Consider the following 24027-nt stretch of genomic DNA (forward strand, 5'->3'; position numbering starts at 1 on the left):
GAAGGCTTTCTTCCTCAAGTTTGCATAGCAGACAAATTGGGTCTGTACTTCCTATATTAAATTTATCTTTAGTTGCTTGTAAAAGGCCAATTAAAATAAATTGATAGATTTTCATCCCCGCCCGCCCCTTTGAAATCGTCCAGCTGCAATTTTTATGCCCCGCCTACGATAGTAGAGGGGCATTATGTTTTCTGGTCTGTGCCTCCGTTCGTCTGTGTGTCCGTCTGTGCATCTGTCTGTGCGAGTAGAGGGGCATTATGTTTTCTGGTCTGTGCCTCCGTTCGTCTGTGCGTCCGTCCGTCCGTTCGTCCCACTTCAGGTTAAAGTTTTTGGTCAAGGTAGTTTTTGATGAAGCTGAAGTCCAATCAACTTGAAACTTAGTACACATGTTCCTTATGATATGATCTTTCTTATTTTAAAACAAAATTAAACTTTTGACCCCATTTTCATGGTCCACTGAACATAGAAATTAAAAGTGCGAGTTTCAGGTTAAAGTTTTTGGTCAAGGTAGTTTTTGATGAAGCTGAAGTCCAATCAACTTGAAACTTAGTACACATGTTTCCTTTTGGTTGATCTTTTTACTTTTAAGGCCAAATTAGATTTTTTACCCAATTTCACGGTCCATTGAACATGGAAAATGATAATGCGAGTGAAGCATCCGAGTACTTTGGACACATTTTTGTTTTTATTTAACTAAAAATATGATTTCCGGATTTTGTTTCCGGTAACCATCGATAATTTAGTTTCATTCAAAACTTCCTGTTTCAAATTTTGGTTTTGGGTGCAATCAACAGTTTTTCTCTATGACGTCACATTTTGAGGGACCATGCATAAGTGACCCTTAGTGGTGGACTGATTTATAAAGATACTTGTATAAAACTAGATATCACTGGAATCAGAATTTTCTCTAGTTTATAATGAAATAAAAATAATGTGTACTTTTATATATTAAAAATACTCCATCCAATGAACATTGGGGAAAAAAGGTCTAATTTGAACATAAAAAATTGAAACCAGGTCATGTGCACACCCATGAAGACATGATCCATGCACATTTTACATAATCAAAACTGTATGAAATTTGTATAGGTTTTACCTGGCCTTTCAAAAAAATCTTGTTTCAGGGTACGGTTACCTGCTCCGGAAAGAGCTACAGTGGCTGCAAATAAGTTTTCAATTTTCACTGCCAAAAAACAGGATGTTTACAGTGTTGTCTCCCTTCAAAACATGTATATATTTAATATAATTTTGAAGAACTAGTGACAAGAGGGTTTCTTATGAAATATAATCAAAAAAATTCAATCCTCCCACCCGCCCCATTTTTTTCAAAAATCTGGATGAAAATCTACTAATTAATTTTAGTTGGCCAAAGATATATAGTTCTAAAATAGTATTCTAGCTTTTTTTTTATAAATTGGCTTTCTTTGTATTCCCTGGAATTTACATGTTAAAGTATTAACTTACCTGTATATATAACTTACCTGTAAATTCAATTAGGAGAAAATATAAATCGGCGCAAATGAAAAAATGAAATCGGCCCAAATGAAAGAATGAACATTTTCAAAATCGGCGCAAATGTCATACGCCCCTTTAGCCATGCTGGTGATCAGATGAGGGAAGATCAGAATTTATTTGAATAAAGTTTATTACTTTAAAGAATTATGAAACAATTTTCATGGAACACTTATTTATGATTTGAACTTTGACTTTTTAACTAATTCCAATATTAACAGTTTAAAAATAACAGACCATGGTTATTTAAAAAAATAAGAATATTTTCCGTATCAAGTTAGTTAGTCCGATAAAACAACTGTACGATTGACAAGATATCAACTACATCGGTTACTGTAGTTTTGTTCCTTTGTGGTTTATAGACATATCGTTGTCATTAATCGGGAAAGAAGACAAAATGGCCGAACGCAGAGAATTGATACTCTAAATTTAAAATCGATGGTGATCTCTTATCTAGCGGAATAAAACTTTAATATCTATGAATTTGAGCATTTTTATACAGAATGGACAATTTTTTGACATAATATCAATTTTTGATTTTTTGGCGAAGTTTCCCTTTAAATTACAATAACTTTTACAAAGTAATGCATTGAATTATACATTACCTGATCATTACATTTGAATTTTATTATCAAGTGAAAAGAAAAAGAAAAGATTTTTAACAATATGAAGTCACAAAAGATTTCAGATTCCATGTATTGATTTAAGTAAACATGTAAAATGATATTACAGAGATGAAATTCAGAAGTTTAATACTTATTTCAACTTAATGCTAACTCTACTTTTAGAAATATACAGTTTTTTTTTTAATATCAATCAAATATTAATACTAAAATAATTTTCTTATTCAGAAAAGAACATACCCTTTTGAAGCTAAATGTAAAGGTTTGGTTTATTTTCTACAATATATTGACATGAATAAGTATCCTGGACCATGCTGAAAGTAAAGAAAGGCTGGTAACCTCATTTATATTTGAAAAAAATACAGTGAAATACAGGAAATAATATATAAAAATTCAAAGCTAATCAAAAGATAAAAACCCTATCAACTCATCAATGCACAATTGGTCCTATAGATAAAAAAGTGTCCCTGTAATACATGTTCTAATAGGCAGCAAATCTTGAAGAAAATCATTCAACTTATGTCATCAATTTTGGACGGTTAAAATAGGGATTGAAGTTAAAATTTTGGCATGGTAGCTAGCCCACAGCTTAAATTTTGTAGCCAACGTATACAGTGCTAATACAAGAAAAGCAGAAATTTAAGTAGCCCACACCAAATTTTATGGTCCATTGGCGAGTGGGCCCCTGCTAATTTCAAACCCTGCGGTATAAAGCTCCAATTGGTACAAGAGGGACATTCAAACTCACAAGTTATTGTAAGTCGTAAAATTAACTAACAACTCCATGGTTAAAAAAGAAAAAGAAAAACAGACAAACAATTATACACAAAAACACAACACAGAAAACTAAAGTCATAAAAACATAAGCAACAAAACCCCATCAATAACATTAGGGGTGACATCAGTGCTCTTAAAAAGAGTAAGCAGATCCTGCTCCACATGTGGCATCTGTCATTTAAGTACTAACCTGGTAACAAGCCTTATTCTTCAAAAAATATATGGAGTGGACAGAGATTTCCTTCCATATCAAAGAATATGTTTATCCTGCCTTTTAAATCTTTACAATGTGTCACCTTGGAATATCCCCTATATCAAGATATATATGCAGTTATATACTATAGTGTTTTAGTTATTACAACAAAATAAGCTGTTTCATCACTCTCTTTCAAAAAAGAAAAAAAAGGACTACACAAACATTTCATGAAATATTCAATTAGTTCAAAAAAGCATCACAGAAATTCAGAGTAGCTATTAAAACTGCTATACATGTATATATTAGTTATAAAATCATCACTAACATGACTAAATACTGACATAAGACAATTCGCAACATCGATCTGCCACCAGAAGATGTTAATAACTTAAAAATTTTTTTTTTTTTTTTACACACCATACAAAATCTTTAACTAGCAGCTGATAATATGAAAAATTGTTAATTCCAGAAGTTTTGCATCTTGTGTACTGCATAAAATGATATAGCATACTAAATCTAAATTTTTACTTTTTTTTAAGGCAAAGATCATACAGGATTATTATGATCAGCTGATAGATTTGTTTCTTCCCCAGTAAAGCTAGCTATCATACTGATTTACTAGGATTTTTAAACAAAGGGAACAGTTATTAAGAGAGCAAAGCCAAAGAAAGGATAAAATTTGAATTATTGACTCTTTCACACATTGTAAGTACATATGACTATTTATCATGTTTATCAACTATATAAAACTATAAATTTTACCATATAATAGTGCCTTCTTACATTTTTATACGACCGCAAAAATTGAAAATTTTTTGGTTGTATATTGGTATCACGTTGGCGTCGTCGTCGTCCGAATACTTTTAGTTTTCGCACTCTAACTTTAGTAAAAGTGAATAGAAATCTATGAAATTTTAACACAAGGTTTATGACCACAAAAGGAAGGTTGGGATTGATTTTGGGAGTTTTGGTCCCAACATTTTAGGAATAAGGCGGCAAAAAAGGGCCCAAATAAGCATTTTCTTGGTTTTCCCACTATAACTTTAGTTAAGTAAATAGAAATCTATGAAATTTTGGCACAAGGTTTATGACCACAAAAGGAAGGTTGGGATTGATTTTGGGAGTTTTGGTTCCAACAGTTTAGGAATTAGGAGCCAAAAAGGGCCCAAATAAGCATTATTCTTGGTTTTTCGCACAATAACTTTAGTATAAGAAAATAGAAATCAATGAAATTTAAACACAAGGTTTATCAGTATGATTGGAAATTAGTATGGCGTTCATTATCACTGAACTAGTATATATTTGTTTAGGGGCCAGTTGAATGACGCCTCCGGGTGCGTGAATTTCTCGCTACATTGAAGACCTGTTGGTGACCTTCTGCTGTTGTTTTTAGCTCACCTGGCCTAAAAGGCCATGTGAGCTTTTCTTATCACTTGGCGTCCGTCGTCGTCGTCGTCGTCGACGTCGTCGTCGTCGTCTGTCGTCGTTAACAATTTTTCAAACATCTTCTCCTCTGAAACTACTGAATGGATTTGAATGAAACTTAACATGATTGTTCCTTAGTATATCCTGCACAAAATGTGCGCTTCGATTTTTGATCCGTCAAAAAACATGGCCGCCGTTACTTAAAATAGAACATAGGGGTCAAATGCAGTTTTTGGCTTATATCTCAAAAACGAAAGCATTTAGAGCAAATCTGACATGGGGTAAAAATGTTCATTAGGTCAAGATCTATCAGCCCTGAAATTTTCAGATGAATCAAACAAACCATTGTTGGGTTGCTGCCACTTAATTGGTAATTTTAAGGAAATTTTGCAGTTTTTGGTCATTATCTTGAATATTATTATAGATAAAGATAAACTGTAAACAGCAAAAAAGATCAGCAAAGTAAGATCTACAAATAAGTTAATATGACCAAAATTGTCAATTGACCCCTTAAGGGGTTATTGTCCTTTAATGACAATTTTTCACAATTTGTTCATCATATTTGCTAACTTTAAAAAATCTTCTCCTCTGAAACTACTGAATGGATTTGGTTAAAACTTAGCATGGTTGTTCCTTAGATTATCCTGCACAAAGTGTGTGCTTTGATTTTTGATCAGTCAAAAAACATGGCCGCCGTTACTTAAAATAGAACATAGGGGTCAAATGCAGTTTTTGGCTTATATCTCAAAAACGAAAGCATTAAGAGCAAATCTGACATGGAGTAAAAATGTTCATTAGGTCAATATCTATCAGCCCTGAAATTTTCAGATGAATCAAACATCCAATTGTTGGGTTGCTGCCACTCAATTGGTAATTTTAAGGAAATTTTGCAGTTTTTGGTCATTATCTTGAATATTATTATAGATAAAGATAAACTGTAAACAGCAAAAAAGATCAGCAAAGTAAGATCTACAAATAAGTTAATATGACCAAAATTGTCAATTGACCCCTTAAGGGGTTATTGTCCTTTAATGACAATTTTTCACAAATTGTTCATCATATTTGCTAACTTTAAAAAATCTTCTCCTCTGAAACTACTGAATGGATTTGGTTAAAACTTAGCATGGTTGTTCCTTAGATTATCCTGCACAAAGTGTGTGCTTTGATTTTTGATCAGTCAAAAAACATGGCCGCCGTTACTTAAAATAGAACATAGGGGTCAAATGCAGTTTTTGGCTTATATCTCAAAAACGAAAGCATTAAGAGCAAATCTGACATGGAGTAAAAATGTTCATTAGGTCAATATCTATCAGCCCTGAAATTTTCAGATGAATCAAACATCCAATTGTTGGGTTGCTGCCACTTAATTGGTAATTTTAAGGAAATTTTGCAGTTTTTGGTCATTATCTTGAATATTATTATAGATAAAGATAAACTGTAAACAGCAAATATGATCAGCAAAGTAAGATCTACAAATAAGTCAATTTGACCAAAATTGTCAATTGACCTCTTTAGGAGTTATTGCCCTTTAAAGACTTTTTTCACAATTTGTTCATCATGTTGACTTACTTTAAAAAATCTTCTCTTATGAAACTGCTGTATCAATTTCAGCCAAACTTAGGCTAAATGAGTTTCAGAGTTTCAGAGTATCTAGTATAAATTTTATATTTCATTTCCTTGTATGTCAAGAAACATAGCTCCTATGGCTAAAATAGAACATAGGAGAAAATGATTTTTTTTTGCTTTTGAAGAAAATAGGACGATTCAAAGAACATTTAAATAAATTGAAAAGCCAAAATAATCATTGATGAGAGATTAAATCAAAAAAATTCAGGTGAGCGATTCAGGCTCTTGAGAGCCTCTTGTTTTCTATGGTCGGGTTGTTGTCCCTTTGGCACATTCCCCATTTCCATTCTCAATTTTATTATGACCACAAAAGGAAGGTTGGGATTGATTTTTGTAGTTGAGGTCCCAACAGTTTAGGAATTAGGGGCCAAAAAGGGGCCTAAATAAGCATTTTTATACGCCCGTCAAAATTTTGACGGGACGCGTTATGGTATCCAAATGTCCGGTGTCCGTATGTCTGTCCGTCTGTCTGTCCGGCGTAAACATGTCGCACCATAACTTGAGAACGACTTATCCAAATTTCATGAAACTTAACATAGTTGTTTCTTATGATGGTCAAATGATCTGTATACTTTTTGGTGAAAATAAGATTAAAACTTTTTGAGTTACGGCACTTTGTAACTAAAACAGGGGTGGTTTTTTTTCACATGTCGCACTGTATCTCAAAAAAAATTCTTAATTATGGCTTAAAACTTTAAACACTTCTTAGTTATATTAATCTTAATATCTGTATACTTTTTGGTGATGATTCAAAATTTTATTTTTGAGTTATTGAGTATTTTGTAAAAAAGGGGGAGGGTTTTTTAACATGTTGCACCATATCTCAAAAACGATTTATGATTATTGCTTAAAACTTTACACATATCTTTGTTATATTAATTTGAAAATCTGTATACTTTTTGGTGATGATTCAAAATTTCATTTTTGAGTTATTGAGTATTTTGTAATAAAGGGGGAGGGTTTTTATACGCCCGACGTATTATGGTTTACAAATGTCTGGTGTCCGTCTGTCCGTCCGTCTGTCTGTCCGTCTGTCTGTCCGGCGTGGTGCATTTCACATGTCCCTGCCATGCCTCAAAAACAATATATGGTTATTGCTTAAAACTTTCTCAGAAACTATTTATGATTATTGCATAAAACTTCCACACAAGACGTCAGGCGTATCATGCGCTCATGGCGCAGCTGTTTATTTTACATGTCGCGCCGTATCTCAAAAATAATTTTTGATTATTGCTTAAAACTTTACACACTTTTTTGTTATATTAATCTAAAGATCTGTATACTTTTAGGTTTTGATTCAAAATTTTATTTTAGTGAAATTTTGTTTTTTGTAAAAAAAAAACAGGTTGAGGATTTCATATGTCCCCGTCGTGTCTCAAAAACAATATATGGTTAATGCTTAAAACTTTCTCAGAAACTATTTATGATTATTGCATAAAACTTCCACACAAGACGTCGGGCGTATCATGCGCTCATGGCGCAGCTGTTTATTCTTGGTTTTCGCACCATAACTTTAGTATAAGTAAATAGAAATCTATGAAACTTAAACACAAGATTTATGTCTATAAAAGGAAGGATTGGATTGATTTTGGGAGTTTTGGTCCCAACAGTTTAGGAATAAGGGGCCCAAAGGGTCCAAAATTAAACTTCGTTTGATTTCATCAAAAATTGAATAATTGGGGTTCTTTGATATGCCAAATCTAACTGAGTATGTAGATTCTTAATTTTTGGTCCCGTTTTCAAATTGGTCTACATTAAGGTCCAAAGGGTCCAAAATTAAACTTAGTTTGATTTTAACAAAAATTGAATTCTTGGGGTTCTTTGATATGCTGAATCTAAACATGTACTTAGATTTTTGATTATGGGCCCAGTTTTCAAGTTGGTTCAAATCAGGATCCAAAATTATTATACTAAGTATTGTGCAATAGCAAAAAATTTTCAATTGCACAGTATTCAGCAGTAGCAAAAAATCTTCAATTGCACAGTATTCAGCAATAGCAAGAAATTTCAATTGCACAGTATTGCGCAATAGCAAGAAATCTTCAATTGCACAGTATTGTGCAATAGCAAATATTTTCAATTGCACAGTATTGCGCAATAGCAAGAAATATCTAATTGCACAATATTGTGCAATAGCAAGAAATTTTCAATTGGAGTTATCTTTCTTTGTCCAGAATAGTAGTTGAATCAACTTAAATCATTGTTTTATACAATATACAATGTATATTCACTTTTACTACCAACTGATAAATTAAAACAATCTTTACCATTCAGTGATAACAAGCACTTTTTTTACATTTTGATATTTTATGCTGTATTTAAATGAGTAGTTATTGTTGCAAACTCCATTAGAAATTTGAATTGAGATCAGTTTTGGAAAAAGGGAAAGGGGGATGTGAAAAAAAAAATGGGGGGGGGGGGGGGGGGGCAAAAAAAATATTTTAAGTTCATTAGACCACATTCATTCTGTGTCAGAAACCTATGCTGTGTCAACTATTTAATCACAATCCAAATTTAGAGCTGAATCCAGCTTAAATGTTGTGTCCATACTTGCCCCAACCATTCAGGGTTCAACCTCTGCGGTCGTATAAAGCTGCGCCCTGCGGAGCATCTGTTTTTTTTTATAATAGGTGCAATTCAATTTTTTTTTACTTATTGATTTGCATGTATAAAAGTGTTGAGTAACATATCTTTATTATTATAACTATATCAAAATTAAAGTTAGTTTTACCATACCTGTCAACCTGTGACGATGAAAATGCAGGTCATGACCTGCATTGAAGAATAAAATCTCAGGTCATAACGCGTACGAACTTTTTCGAGCTGAATTTCAGTATTTATGGTACATTTTCTTATAATGTATATCAAAGATACCAAAACATCAATGCATGTTCACTTTGTTAAGTCATTTTAAATCTTATTAAATATTATTTCATTGCACTTTTAAAGATTTTTATAAATTTGTGTTACTCAGTCTTATGTGCTTTACTTTTTGAGAAAAATTCTACGATCATAAAACACTAGAATTTAATGTTATTATACCCCACGCAAAGAAGTTGCGGAGGGTATAATGTTTTTGACCCGTCCGTCCGTCCGTCCGTCAGTCCGTCCGTCCGTCCGTCAGTCCTGTTTCTTGTCATCGCAACTACTCTCAAACCACACAACAGAATTTCACGAAACCTTTTCAGATAATAAGGACATGCTATGTAGTTGTGCATATCGAAGTGAAATTGCGATTCAATTTTTTTTCTAGGAGTTACGCCCCTTTGAACTTATTTACTTTAATGTACTACTGCAACAGTTTGTCATCGCAACTCCTCTCAAACCACACAACACAATTTCACGAAACCTTTTCAGATAATAAGGACATACTATGTAGTTGTGCATATCGACTGGAAATTGCGATTCAATTTTTTTTCTAGGAGTTACGCCCCTTTGAACTTATTTACTTTTATGTACTACTGCAACAGTTTGTCATCGCAACTCCTCTGAAACCACACAACAGAATTTCACGAAACCTTTTCAGATAATAAGGACATACTATGTAGTTGTGCATATCGATGGGAAATTGCGATTCAATTTTTTTTCTAGGAGTTACGCCCCTTTGAACTTATTTACTTTAATGTACTACTGCAACAGTTTGTCATGGCAACTCCTCTCAAACCACACAACACAATTTCACGAAACCTTTTCAGATAATAAGGACATACTATGTAGTTGTGCATATCGACGGGAAATTGCGATTCAATTTTTTTTCTATGAGTTACGCCCCTTTGAACTTATTTACTTTAATGTACTACTGCAACAGTTTGTCATCGCAACTCCTCTCAAACCACACAACAGAATTTCACGAAACCTTTTCAGATAATAAGGACATACTATGTAGATGTGCATATCAACAGGAAATTACGAATCAATTTTTTTTCTAGGAGTTATGCCCCTTTGAACTTATTTGCTTCAATGTACTTCTGCAACAGTTTGTCATCTCAACTCCTCTGAAAACACACAACAGAATTTCATGAAATTTTGTAGATAATAAGGACATACTATGTAGATGTGTATATTGACAGGAAATTATTATTCAGTATTTTTTCTTATACAATGTTTTTTTCTTATACTTATTTAATTTCTCCAATGACAATGTGGGGACGTGGGGTATGTGAGCGTGCTCACTAAGGTTCTTTAATTCTTAAATGTTTGAGACTATTGACTATGTAGCCTTTAACCATAATATTTGTCATTTAACAAGGAAATTAGACTATGATAAAATACAGTAATACAGTTAAAGGAAGTATAAATGTAAAAAATAATTTTCAACTTTTAAAAAAAAATTGTATAAAGGTATAAAAATAATGAAGAGTTATTTTTCAATATGTATTTGAATTTTATATTTTTATGATTTAATCTTTTTCACCCATAAAACCTAAATATAAGGAATAATTTTGAATGGTGACAAATAAGGGGAAGTAACTCTAGTTCAGTTTGTAAACCAATGGTGCAGTTTATTTACGACCTAAAGCTAAGGTAATTGGTGTTAATTAACAGTGTGTTTGACACCAAAGCTGTCAAGTGAAGCCATGCACTTAATGGGTCACTTAATTTGACAGTTTACATAGCTAGATGAACTTTCTGTTCATGGAAGAATTACGAATTTGCCGGTATTTCAAAGGAATATTACTTATGAAATCAATCTCAAGGCTAAAAATACGGGTGAAATCAGGTCATTTTCGGAATTCCCGGGTTATTTCAATGACCCGGCGGGTGTTCCGGGTGATCCCTCAGAATTGTGAAAATCTCGGGTCACACCCGCAGAATACGGGTCAGTTGACAGGTATGGTTTTACATGTTTATTTTGAAACTTTCTACTTATATTCATTAATTGATTGGTGTTTCATGTCATTTTCAGAACTATTATATATTTCGTGGCAGTCAGTTTATATTGGTTGGGAAAGCTTCAGTGCCAATAGTGAACCACTTACAGGAAAACTGACAGTCCTCAAGTCAATTAAGATTGGAGTAGAACACACCTGCAACGTGTGAGATTCAAACTTGCTACCTCAGTGTTGACATTAGCTAGTGATACAGTAATACTTCTAAGACCTCCCTGCCCGTAAAACTCCTCTCTTAATTTTTAGGTCAACTGACCCAAAGGGCGTCCAGTGTCCGTCATCTTCTGTCGTAGTTAACTTAAATTACAAAAATCTTCTCCTCTGAAATTATTGAGCCAAATTTAACCAAACTTAGCCATATCATCATTGGGGTATCTAGTTTAAAAAGTGTGTCCGGTTACCGGGACAACAAAACAAGATGGCCACCATGGCTAAAAATAGAACATAGGGTAAAATGTAGATTTTGGCTTATATCTCTGAAACCAAAGCATTTAGAGCAAATCTGACAGAATAAGATTGTTTATCAGGTCAAGATCAATCTGCCCCTAAATTTCAGTTGAATCAGGCAACCCTTTGTTAGGTTGCTGGCCCTGAATTGGTGATATTAAGGAAATTTTGCCATTTTTGGTTATTATCTTGAATATTATTATAGATAGAGATAAACTGTAAACAGCAATAATGTTAAGCAAAGTAAGATCTACAAATAAGTCTACATGACAAAAATAGTCAGTTGGCCCCTTATGAAGTTGTTGCCCTTCAGTTTTAAACAATTTTTCTTACCAATTTGTAATCTTTTACAAAAATCTTCTCCTCTGAAACTACTTAGACAAATTTAACCAAACTTGTCCACAATCATCATAATTAGGGTATCTCGTTTTAAAATTGTGTCTGATGACCCAGCCCGCAAACCAAGATGGCTGGCATGCCTAAAAATAGTACATAGGGTACAATGCAGTTTTTGGCTCATATCTCTGAAACCAAAGCATTTAGAGCAAATCTGGCACAATAAAATTCTTTATTAGGCCAAGATCTATCTGCCCTGAATTTCAGGCTATTCAATCAGGCAACCTGTTGTTAGGTTGCTTCCCCTGAATTAGTAATTTTAAGAAAATTTTGCAGCTTTTGGTCTTTATCTTGAATATTATTAAAGATACAGATAAACTGTAAACAGCAATATTGTACAGCAAAGTAAGACCTAAAAATAAGTCAACATGAGTGAAATGGTCAATTGACCCCTTAAGGAGTTATTGCCCTTTATAGTCAAATTTTAACAATTTTTAGAAATTTTGTAAATTTTTGTAAATTTTTACAAAATATTTCCCACTGTAACTACTGTACCATCTTTGTCCTTTGTTTAATATGCACATAGACCAAGGTGAGCGAGACACAGGCTCTTTAGAGCCTCTAGTTTTATATGAACGTATAGTTTCAGTATAGAAATAGCAAGATGTGGTATGCTTACCAATGAGATAACTCTCCACATTAGATCAAATGTTGTTGAGGTTAGCAATTATAGGTTACCATATTATATAAAATTGAGAAAGGAAATGGGGAATGTGTCAAAGCGACAACAACCCGACCATAGAGCAGACAACAGCCGAAGGCCACCAATGGGTCTTCAATGTAGCAAGAATTCCCGCACCCGTAGGTGTCCTTCAGCTGGCCCCTAAAATATGTATACTAGTACAGTGATAATGGACGTCATACTAAACTCCGAATTATACACAAGAAACTAAAATTAAAAATCATACAAGACGAACAAAGGCCAGAGGCTTCTGACTGAGGACAGGCGCAAAATTGCGGCGGGGTTAAACATGTTTATGAGATCTCAACCCTCCCCCTATACCTCTAGCCAATGTAGAAAAGTAAACGCATAACAATACGCACATTAAAATTCAGTTCAAGAGAAGTCCGAGTCCGATGTCAAAACATACAACCTTTAACATGGGAGACCTCACATAAAGAATTTTTACTAGTTTTTATAATTTTGTCAATTTATTATGATTATATTTCAGAAAAATTATTCAAATAAACATTACTCCATTTGAATAATGGCAAGTCAGAGTAGTGGTGTAACTAACTTGACAACCATATCTCAAGAAGAAGAAAACTATGTCCGGATGAGTTTGTTGCTTTCTGGGATCTCACCTCGTGCAGTCAGAGCAAAGTTTGACAGTGAATTCCATCCACCATCCTTAGGTGCATCTCTTCAGACAGCATACACCAAATTGATGGACCTAAAACTGAAAAGAGTAATCAACCCTTCACAGTGGGACCTTCTGTTTCCACGTAATGGTAGGTTTATAAAATTACATGTACAGTACAGTAAATCAACAAAACATGCCATAATTCAGTAAATAAAATGAGATGATATTCAATCTAATTAAAATTAAATCTCCTAATTGCTAATTTTTTATCCTTGGTCGCTGCTTGGGAGGTCTTACAACATCCCATTCAAGTTCACGTCAGAGGTCAAAATTTCAATAAGGTTATAACCTTTATTCCATGCAGCAACCAAGCATAAAAAGTGAGCGAGTGAGGGGATTTAATTTTAACTAGATTGAGATGATATTATTATAAAGACTGGACAAACCAGTGTTAAGCAGAACCGTTGACCTGTACAGCATTTTTTTTTACAAACAATTAATATAAACAATTCATTCAAAATAGCAGACAGCCTGTTTCATGTGTTTTATAAAGTAAAAATAAAAAAACAAATATGATGAAAGACAGTGATCTTGGTACTGGTTTTGCGTAATCAACTCATACAGTTTTGAACCGAGATTCCTGAAGCTGTAACAGTAAAATTGCACATGTATTGAAATTTTGCACCTGCTTTTATTGAATTGGTTGAGGATTTTTTCTCATTTTTATGCGTCCATTTACAGGACATATTATGGTATACCGTTGTCCGTCTGTCAGTCCGTCGTCAACATGTCGGACATTAACTCAAAATGCTTTAACCAATTTGCATAAAACTTTGGTGAATTGTTTGTATCTATTGACGAGAGCTTCTTTTCGTTTTTTTTTTTTTTTATATTATACGTTTCTGAGTTATGGAGTTTTAATCATTACAAAAAGGGGGATTATTAGGTTTCAGACAATAACTCAAATATGCTTTAACCAACTTGCAAGAAATTGTGGTGAATTGTTTATATCTTTTGAACATGAGCTCCCATTCAATTTTTATAAATTTTAGATTTTACATTTCTGAGTTACAGGGTTTTATTCATAACAAAAGTTACAGGGTTTTATTCATAACAAAAGTGGGATTTTCCAGTTTTTCGCAAAAACTCAAAAATGCTTTCAGCACTCAGCAGTTCTTATGAAACTTGGGTGAATTGTTTATATCCATTGATGTAAGCTCTCTTTAGAATTTTATAAATTTTACATTTTACATTTCTGAGTTGTGGGGTTTTATTCATTAAAAAAGGGGGGATTTTTCAGATTTTCGGACAATAACTCAAAAATGCTGTCTGCAATTCTCATGAAACTTTGGGGAATTATTTATATCTATTGATGTAAGCTCCCTTTTCATTAGCTCACCTGGCCTAAAAGGCCATGTGAGCTTTTCTCATCACTTGGCGTCCGTCGTCGTCGTCGTCGACGTCGTCGTCGTCGACGTCGTCGTCGTCGTCGTTAACAATTTTTCAAACATCTTCTCCTCTGAAACTACTGAATGGATTTGAATGAAACTTAACATGATTGTTCCTTAGTATATCCTGCACAAAATGTGCGCTTCGATTTTTGATCCGTCAAAAAACATGGCCGCCGTTACTTAAAATAGAACATAGGGGTCAAATGCAGTTTTTGGCTTATATCTCAAAAACCAAAGCATTTAGAGCAAATCTGACATGGGGTAAAAATGTTCATTAGGTCAAGATCTATCAGCCCTGAAATTTTCAGATGAATCAAACAAATCATTGTTGGGTTGCTGCCACTTAATTGGTAATTTTAAGGAAATTTTGCAGTTTTTGGTCATTATCTTGAATATTATTATAGATAAAGATAAACTGTAAACAGCAAAAAAGATCAGCAAAGTAAGATCTACAAATAAGTTAATATGACCAAAATTGTCAATTGACCCCTTAAGGGGTTATTGTCCTTTAATGACAATTTTTCACAATTTGTTCATCATATTTGCTAACTTTAAAAAATCTTCTCCTCTGAAACTACTGAATGGATTTGGTTAAAACTTAGCATGGTTGTTCCTTAGATTATCCTGCACAAAGTGTGTGCTTTGACTTTTGATCCGTCAAAAAACATAGCCGCCGTTACTTAAAATAGAACATAGGGGTCAAATGCAGTTTTTGGCTTATATCTCAAAAACGAAAGCATTAAGAGCAAATCTGACATGGAGTAAAAATGTTCATTAGGTCAATATCTATCAGCCCATAAATTTTCAGATGAATCAAACATCCAATTGTTGGGTTGCTGCCACTTAATTGGTAATTTTAAGGAAATTTTGCAGTTTTTGGTCATTATCTTGAATATTATTATAGATAAAGATAAACTGTAAACAGCAAAAAAGATCAGCAAAGTAAGATCTACAAATAAGTCAATATGACCAAAATTGTCAATTGACCCCTTAAGGGGTTATTGTCCTTTAATGACAATTTTTCACAATTTGTTCATCATATTTGCTAACTTTAAAAAATCTTCTCCTCTGAAACTACTGAATGGATTTGGTTAAAACTTAGCATGGTTGTTCCTTAGATTATCCTGCACAAAGTGTGTGCTTTGATTTTTGATCCGTCAAAAAACATGGCCGCCGTTACTTAAAATAGAACATAGGGGTCAAATGCAGTTTTTGGCTTATATCTCAAAAACGAAAGCATTAAGAGCAAATCTGACATGGAGTAAAAATGTTCATTAGGTCAATATCTATCAGCCCATAAATTTTCAGATGAATCAAACATCCAATTGTTGGGTTGCTGCCACTTAATTGGTAATTTTAAGGAAATTTTGCAGTTTTTGGTCATTATCTTGAATATTATTATAGATAAAGATAAACTGTAAACAGCAAATATGATCAGCAAAGTAAGATCTACAAATAAGTCAATTTGACCAAAATTGTCAATTGACCTCTTTAGGAGTTATTGCCCTTTAAAGACTTTTTTCACAATTTGTTCATCATGTTGACTTACTTTAAAAAATCTTCTCTTATGAAACTGCTGTATCAATTTCAGCCAAACTTAGGCTAAATGAGTTTCAGAGTTTCAGAGTATCTAGTATAAATTTTATATTTCATTTCCTTGTATGTCAAGAAACATAGCTCCTATGGCTAAAATAGAACATAGGAGAAAATGATTTTTTTTTGCTTTTGAAGAAAATAGGACGATTCAAAGAACATTTAAATAAATTGAAAAGCCAAAATAATCATTGATGAGAGATTAAACCAAAAAAATTCAGGTGAGCGATTCAGGCTCTTGAGAGCCTCTTGTTTTCATAAATTTCTAATATAACATTCAGAATTAATTGAACTTTATTTGTTAATAGTCTGACAACAGATTTGCTAAGTATTGTGCAACAGCACAGTGTATTGCACAACAGCAAGAAATCATTAATTGAATATAAATTCAATTCATATAACCAATTTCAAGTTCTTTAACTACATTTATTTAGAAACCTATAATATGTCAAATATTTAATTACAATCCAAATTCACACCTGTATCAAGCTTGAATAATGTGTCCATTTTTGCCCCAACTGTTCAGGGTTGGACCTCTGCCGGCGTATCCAGCTGCGTTCAGCGAAGCAGTTTATTCAAGTTGGTCCATTCTGGGGTCCAAAATTAAACTGTGTTTACTTTCAATATACATTGAATATTTTTAGGGTTCTTTTAAATGCTGAATATAACCTGTATTTATATTCATTATTAGATGTATTATTAGATAATACTATATTGAAGTCAAAGGGTTCTTAATTAAACTTTTGTTTAAATTCATAAAAAAATTAATTTGCAGTTCTTTGATATGCGGATTCTAAAAATGTTTGAGTGTTAATTCATATCTAATTTTAGAGAACTTATTCATCACTAGTTGTTATCATATTATTGATTGTATTTTGAAAATTACATCATGTCTCATTGAAGAGATTTGAGTTATTTCCCTTTGCACAGAAAATATATGGATAAAATTAAACTGTTTCATTTCAATACAATTAAACTTTGGTTGATTAAAAAAAGATGAATTAATAGGGTTCTCTGAAATGCTGAGTCGAACCATGCATTGACAGATTCAGGATTGTGGGCTCCTTTATTAAATAAGTTTAAATTGAGATCAAAAGGGTCCTAAATTAAAATTTTGTTTGATTTTATCAAAAATTGAATTCTTGAAGTTCTTTGATCTGCTGATTTAATGTTTGTACTTAAATTTTGGATATTGGACCATAGTAGGTAAATGTCCAATTTCAAATATTTCAGTTCTTTGATCACATTCATTTTATGTCACAAATTAACCTATGCTGTGTCAAATATTCAATCACAATCCATATTCAGAGCTGCGTTTAAGCTTAAATGTAGTGTCCATACATGCTCAACTGTTCAGTGTTTGACCTCTTCAAGAAAATCCGGTTTGCCGTCACTCTGACAGCCTCTTGTTGTCATTAATTCTATTATGTTATAGACCAAGGTGAGGGATGCATGCTCCTTAGAGCCTCTACTTTGTGAGATAATAATTATGGTGTGTAATTCTTTGTCCCAGATACTAATTACGTAGACTTTTTTTGTCTGATGAACAACAAACCACAGAATGTAAAATAAGAATTTTTGTGTTTTCCTGTTTTATAGATATATCTAGGACCAAGTACTATAGTATCATTTTTAAATAAAAAATATTATAATTTACTTATATAAGTATTTTTTTTTTTACCTCTTCAAGTAAATAAAAAATTACTTGTACAAGTAGTACCCCTGACTGGAAAAGTTGTCAACTTATGAAGCTTCATTCTTTTTTTCAGGTGATCCAAATTCAAACATGTTTGATGTAACTTTGATGATTACATTGCTTGTAAATCTTAAAAATTTAGAACCTAAGGACAAATTGCCACTGGTAACAGACACCTCACCAGCCGCTGATTTGGCAAGGATAAAGTATTATAGGAACCACATATCACACAATAAAGATGGAAAGATAGAAAATTCATATTTTAGCACAGCATGGGATGAAATTTTTGAGGTATGAATAATTTTTGCATTCAATAGTTTCAGTATAAACAGTCAGAGCTCAGACATAAACAAGTCGATTTTTGTTTTTGACTTAAATAAGTCGAAACATGTATTTATTATAAAAATGTAGTTTCAATTTTAGACTTATCTAAGTCAGAAAATGACAGACTTGTTTAGGTCGATTTATGTTGGTGAAAAAACTTAATGTTACTTTGTGGCCAAACTACACCACCTATGACAGCAAAAACCTGTATGAGAGTTCACAAGGACTTGAGCTATCTATATTTAATAATTTAATTGAACATCCTTACTAAACACAGATGTTTTTCCTCATTAAGTGTGATTCCAGGTGGTTGCATTGTAAGGTTAATTAACATTATCTCCGATTTTTTAGACTCTCATTCATATTTTTCTTTAGAAGACAAAGCATTGGCTTTCAATGTTGTCATTATTTGATTTAGATGCATGACCTCCTTATAAGTATGCGTGGGTCTTGAAGTTAACCAATTTCGATCACTCATCGACTTGTAGGAGTCGATATTTGCAACTTTTTGATTCTGGTCAATTATTTCTTGTTTAACAATATTGGACTTATTCAAGTCGTAATTTGTCTGACATTAAAGGGAGACAAATCCTAAAACTTACAAGTTTAGACCTCTATGAGTTAAAAGCAGATTCAGACTTATTTATGTCTGAGCTCTGACTGATAAAGGGCTGTAACCAAATTATTATTGTGCCCCTGCCCAAGTGTTGCAGGCATTAAGTTTTACCCTTGTCCCTATGTATGTTTGTTTGTCTGTCCATCTGTACATCCGGAAATTTGTTTCTGTTCTCTTAATTTAGTTCATCTGTACCAACTTTAATATTATGCTCATGATCAATACCACCAAACACAAATCAAGTTTGTATAAGGGTGGTACTACTTTCACTGTTCTCAAATTATGTCCCTTTATGGAAAATATGCTAAATTTGCTGTTTCCATTTTCTAACTTTACTTTGCCTCAACTGAAACTTATTGGCAATGCTTATTACTATCAATTCAGACTAACATATGTCGGTGGTGTCACTTTTAACATTCTTGAGTTCTAGAAATGGAAAAAAAATATTAAATTTGCTGCTTCAGCACTCTATCTTGACTCTGCCTCAACCAAATGTTATGAAACTTCTTCACAATATTTATTACCACCAAACACAGATAGTCCAGTCAAACTAAATTTGAACCTTAAGCTAATTGCAACAGAAAATGTTTTAGTTCTAATCTATAGCATTAAGCCCCAAATATACACAGAAAAAGTCCCATAAATAGCCATAAAAACAGCTTCACTTGTACAGTCCTTGAGTTATGTCCCATTATAATGTTATATACTTGCAAGGACACATTTCTCATTTATCTATTAAATTACGGGGTCAATATATATTAAACCAAATTTTGGCTCAATCATTAAGGGTACATATCTGTTATGATTTCAATTTATGATTTGGAAATTGCTAGTATATAACATTATAAAGGGACATAACTTAAGGACTGTACAAAATCAAATTAGAATCTGGTGAGGGACACAGGTTCTTAATAGCCTCTACCCTTACCAAAACGTGCTAACATATTCACATAAGATGCTCACGTTAGAATCAAACATGATTGCACATGAGGTTTTTAACATGCAAATTAGGTGAGCATTTTATGAGCAAAATAATTGCACATATATGAAACTAACCTAATTTGCATGTTAAAAACCTCACGTGCAAATGCTCATATGAGCTTTTGTTTCTCATGTGCATTTTATCAGATTGCTCATATGAGCATCTGCTCACATGTTGCTCATGTGAATTTTGTTGACCCATTCGATTTTGTTATCTAATTATTTCCAAATGATAATCATGATAATTATTAAATTGTATCGAAAGATCAAAACAAAATGGCTGCTTCAAATAGGAATATTTTTCAAATTTAAATGAATATCTTAAATAATTTAATTGAAAATAAAATAACTGACAAATCATGTTAAGTGTTATTCTTTAATTACTGTCAATTAATTATTATTTTTATATTATTTTGTCTTTTTTGTTATTTAAACACTAAAAACATAACATTACATTATAAAACTAATGGAGGGACTTGCAAGTTTAGAACATATTGAATGTCTTTGATTAAGTACTGTATTTCAGAAAGTTCAAAAAGGTATTATCTATAATATATAGTACATGTTACACTTATTTGAAGCACTTTTCATAATAATACTCCATTAAAGGACTAAAATTGTACTATATTTCAGAATCTGACACAAAAATGAACACAATGAAATAGAAATGATAACTTACAAATAATCAACCAAAGCCACACTGGTTTTAGTCCAGTCAATCTAACATAAATTGACCCTAACCCGAAAAGTAATTGCAACAGAAGATTTTAAAGTTTTAATCTTTTGCATTATATCCCAAATATACACAGAAAAAAGTCACATAAAATCTAAGTTGAGGAAGACTAAAAAAATCACCATTTAAAATTCCTATGGAGATTTGCATTGAAAAGTGAGATAACTCTTGCAAAAAAGGCAGAAAATATCAATAAAAATTGATACAAAATTATAACTTTACAGCTTCTATTCAACATAATGTATTGATTCTTGATTTTTTAGCTGTCTTTAGAGTATAACAAACAACTCTAAAGGTGTTTTCATATCTTTAATCAAGCTATAATCTAGATTTCGTAATTCATTAGTTGACCATTTATTGAATTTTTCAACATGTCAAGGTTAAGAATCTCAAATTAAATAAAAATAATTAAGCATGTATTCTTCTTTTTGTTGTTTAAAGTTTCTTTAGGTAAGTAAGATGCTGAAAAAATAAAATTTTCAGATATAAACAATACCAAATTTTCACATTATTTTTTCAAAATGGTCACATTAGCTTCAAATTTGCAATTTCTTTAATGAAAAATCCACGAAAAAAATAAAACTAGCCATAACACTTCAGTTTTGTACATTTCATGATCAGAAGATTATATAATTTAGTCAAATACAAACTTATAACCCCATCAAAGTATCATACTTTACATACATTTCCATACCTGCCAACTTTTGAAAATGCCCATGGGGGTTTTAGCGCGCGACAACAATTTCAAAGTTTAAAATTCTTTGCGACGACTATTTTGCGCGAAAAAGTGTCATTTTTGCATGATTTGTAAGATGAGCTTACATCCCTTTTTTTAAGTTTATTTGCATGATTCTAGTTATTATATCAGCAGAAAATATGAACATGTAGCTGTAAGACCAGGAATTATTTTCATGTGTAAGGATACTAAATAGTTGTTGACTTTTCCAATTTAAAATTATACACAAAGAAGGACTTTTATCAGGTTGGGAACAACACATAGGGATCCCCCCTCAATGTTAGGACATTAAAAACCACTTTTTAAGTACAAATGAGCATTCATATTATTTGAAGAAACTTTTCCCAAAGAACTGTACAGCTTATGATCTATCATTGTCTATCTGGTATTATATGGTCAACACATGTCTAAGAATTTTGATATGTTCTTGGCCTTATATCTTCTTTATTATTCAAAATAATAGGACTCTTCATTTAGAAAAGCTGTTCCAAATATAATGTCAGAATTTCCCATTTTTTTCCCATGGGGGGATGTTCCATGTGGAAAATAATAAAGAGTACATTATCCTTTAAATGATTGAATACATAAATAAAATTATGTTACAGTAAGTGTCAATAAATTAGTGAATAAACTACTATTTATTATATTCATGGTAGTACTGCATCATTGAAGTTTGTCAATCAGCCATGCTTTTATTCTTATTCAGTGTTAGAACCTTCTTGCAGTTGAAAAATCATTTGCCATGTTCACGTTTTTACAATTCTGACCAACAAACAGAGGAATACAACACAAGTTCAATATCTAGCATGTTAAAACAATCTTGAGAGAAAACGTTTTTGATTGGCTGATTAATTTGATCATGAGAAACGCACAATTTGATTGGCTGAACACGATTTTCCTCCATTGGACACAGTTCAAAATCGGGAACAACAATATTTTTCGTGTAAATTTTCACCAAATCGTGTTTTAGAGGGTTTTTCAGGAACACGATCGTGCAATCGTGACAAAGGGTCAAAATCGTGTAGTACACGCCTAAATCGTGAAAGTTGGCAGGTATGCATTTCAAGAAAAACAACCAAAAACTGAACAAAAAAGACTCATTTTTTAAGAGTTATCTCCCCTTCCTATGTTAATTCCCATAGGAAATTTAAAATGCTGATATTAGGTTTTCCTCAAGTTAGATTTTATGGGACTTTTTTCTGTGTATATAAAGGGCATAATGCTATTGATTAGAACTAAAACATTTTCTTTTGCAATTAGTTTGAGGTTAAATCTTAGTTTGACTGGACTATTTTATCAGATTCCAACAATGCCATTTTCTTTAAATAGCTCAAAATATGGCTTAACATTTTTCATCTCCATCTCCCTCCAAATTGATGCTTTGAATTTGAATTTACAGGAAGTACATGAGGGCATTTTGAAATAGCTCATATGAGCAATGATCTAGGTTAGTTTTGAATGGTAATAGAAGAATGGGAAAACTTTTCAAAGTACAAAACTAACATAAAACTAACATGGATGGTAAAAGCTCACCTGAGGTTTGAATTGCACATGTGAGCATTATGTTAGATTTTTGTGGGCACATATGAACTACCAAACTGCACATGTGAGCAACCTGATTTGCATACAATTCTTACTTGCATCTCATGTGCTTTACATGTGAAACTTATGGCAGATTCCATGTAAGAAATGAAAATGTCTGTCAGAATGAATAAATAAATAAAAATATTAATTACTGTTATTTTAAAGATAATCTGTGAATGTTTTGATGAATAATGATGTTAGATGAAATTATAAAAATAATTTTTGGATATAATTGTTTCTGTTTAAAGTAGAAATGATTAAAACAAGTCGAAAAAATGCTAAAATTTTGACAGAATTAACTCCCATTTTTTTACACAATGTTTATGTGTTGCAATGCTTTATGTTGACACTTGTATACTGGTATTTTCTAGTGTAGTCTGGTTACTGTGGATTCATTTATTTTCGTGGGTACCAATTTTCGTGCTGTAAAAAATTTCAAAATCATTGTTGATTCCAATATATGCCAGTTGAAACTGTAAATCATGCTGTGCATAAGAAAAAACACATGTTGATCCTTTTATTTAACTTTATTCAAGCAATAGTTTAAACTTATATGTTTCCTACATAAGATCTGTCAAACTTGTTTTCTTATGACTGAAACATTTGAATGTGCTAACAGTTAAAGTTGTTTTGACCTGAGGTGAAATCTTGTTAGATGTTAGGCTGCAGTATTTTCCAGGAGTTTTAAAAATGACTTTCATCTAGGATTTGATTTCCAATGTCAGTAAAAAACAAAAAAAATATATATTGTCTGTCAAAATATCTTATGTATGAAAAATCTTATGTCAGAATCAAGTCTGTCCAAATCTTATGTCAGAAACGCAATTTGTCTGTCAAATCTTATGTCAGAAAAAATAAAGTCTGTCAAATCTTATGTCAGAAAAAAAAAGTCTGTCAAATCTTATGTCAGAAAAAATTAGATCTGTCAAATCTTATGTATGAAAAAATAAAGTCTGTCAAATCTTATGTATGAAAAAATAAAGTCTGTCAAATCTTATGTCAGAAATGATAAAGTCTGTCAAATCTTATGTCAGAAACATAACATTAAGGCTTCGTTTATTTATAAAGGATGATGCTCATAATTATTTTTTTGGTCAAATTGTCTTTATCTTTATTAG

General features: G+C 32.2%; 1 protein-coding gene across 4 annotated transcripts in view; it reads left to right on the plus strand.

Annotated features, from left to right (window-relative positions):
* LOC139492157 (serine/threonine-protein phosphatase 6 regulatory ankyrin repeat subunit B-like) overlaps positions 1 to 24027 on the plus strand; it is an 89486-nt gene that overhangs the window by 13760 nt on the left and 51699 nt on the right. For 2 of the 4 annotated variants that reach the window (XM_071280302.1, XM_071280301.1), the window contains 4 exons: positions 2364 to 2469; positions 3648 to 3813; positions 13064 to 13343; positions 18009 to 18226. In XM_071280302.1, the coding sequence (XP_071136403.1) occupies positions 13100 to 13343; positions 18009 to 18226 (462 nt within the window). In that variant the 5' untranslated portion in view covers positions 2364 to 2469; positions 3648 to 3813; positions 13064 to 13099. The remainder of the gene's footprint in view (positions 1 to 2363; positions 2470 to 3647; positions 3814 to 13063; positions 13344 to 18008; positions 18227 to 24027) is intronic. The other 2 variants (XM_071280299.1, XM_071280300.1) reach the window with 1 other exon arrangement.

The sequence above is a fragment of the Mytilus edulis genome, chromosome 10, assembly GCF_963676685.1.
Source record: "Mytilus edulis chromosome 10, xbMytEdul2.2, whole genome shotgun sequence".
Classification (NCBI taxonomy): Eukaryota; Metazoa; Mollusca; class Bivalvia; order Mytilida; family Mytilidae; genus Mytilus; species Mytilus edulis.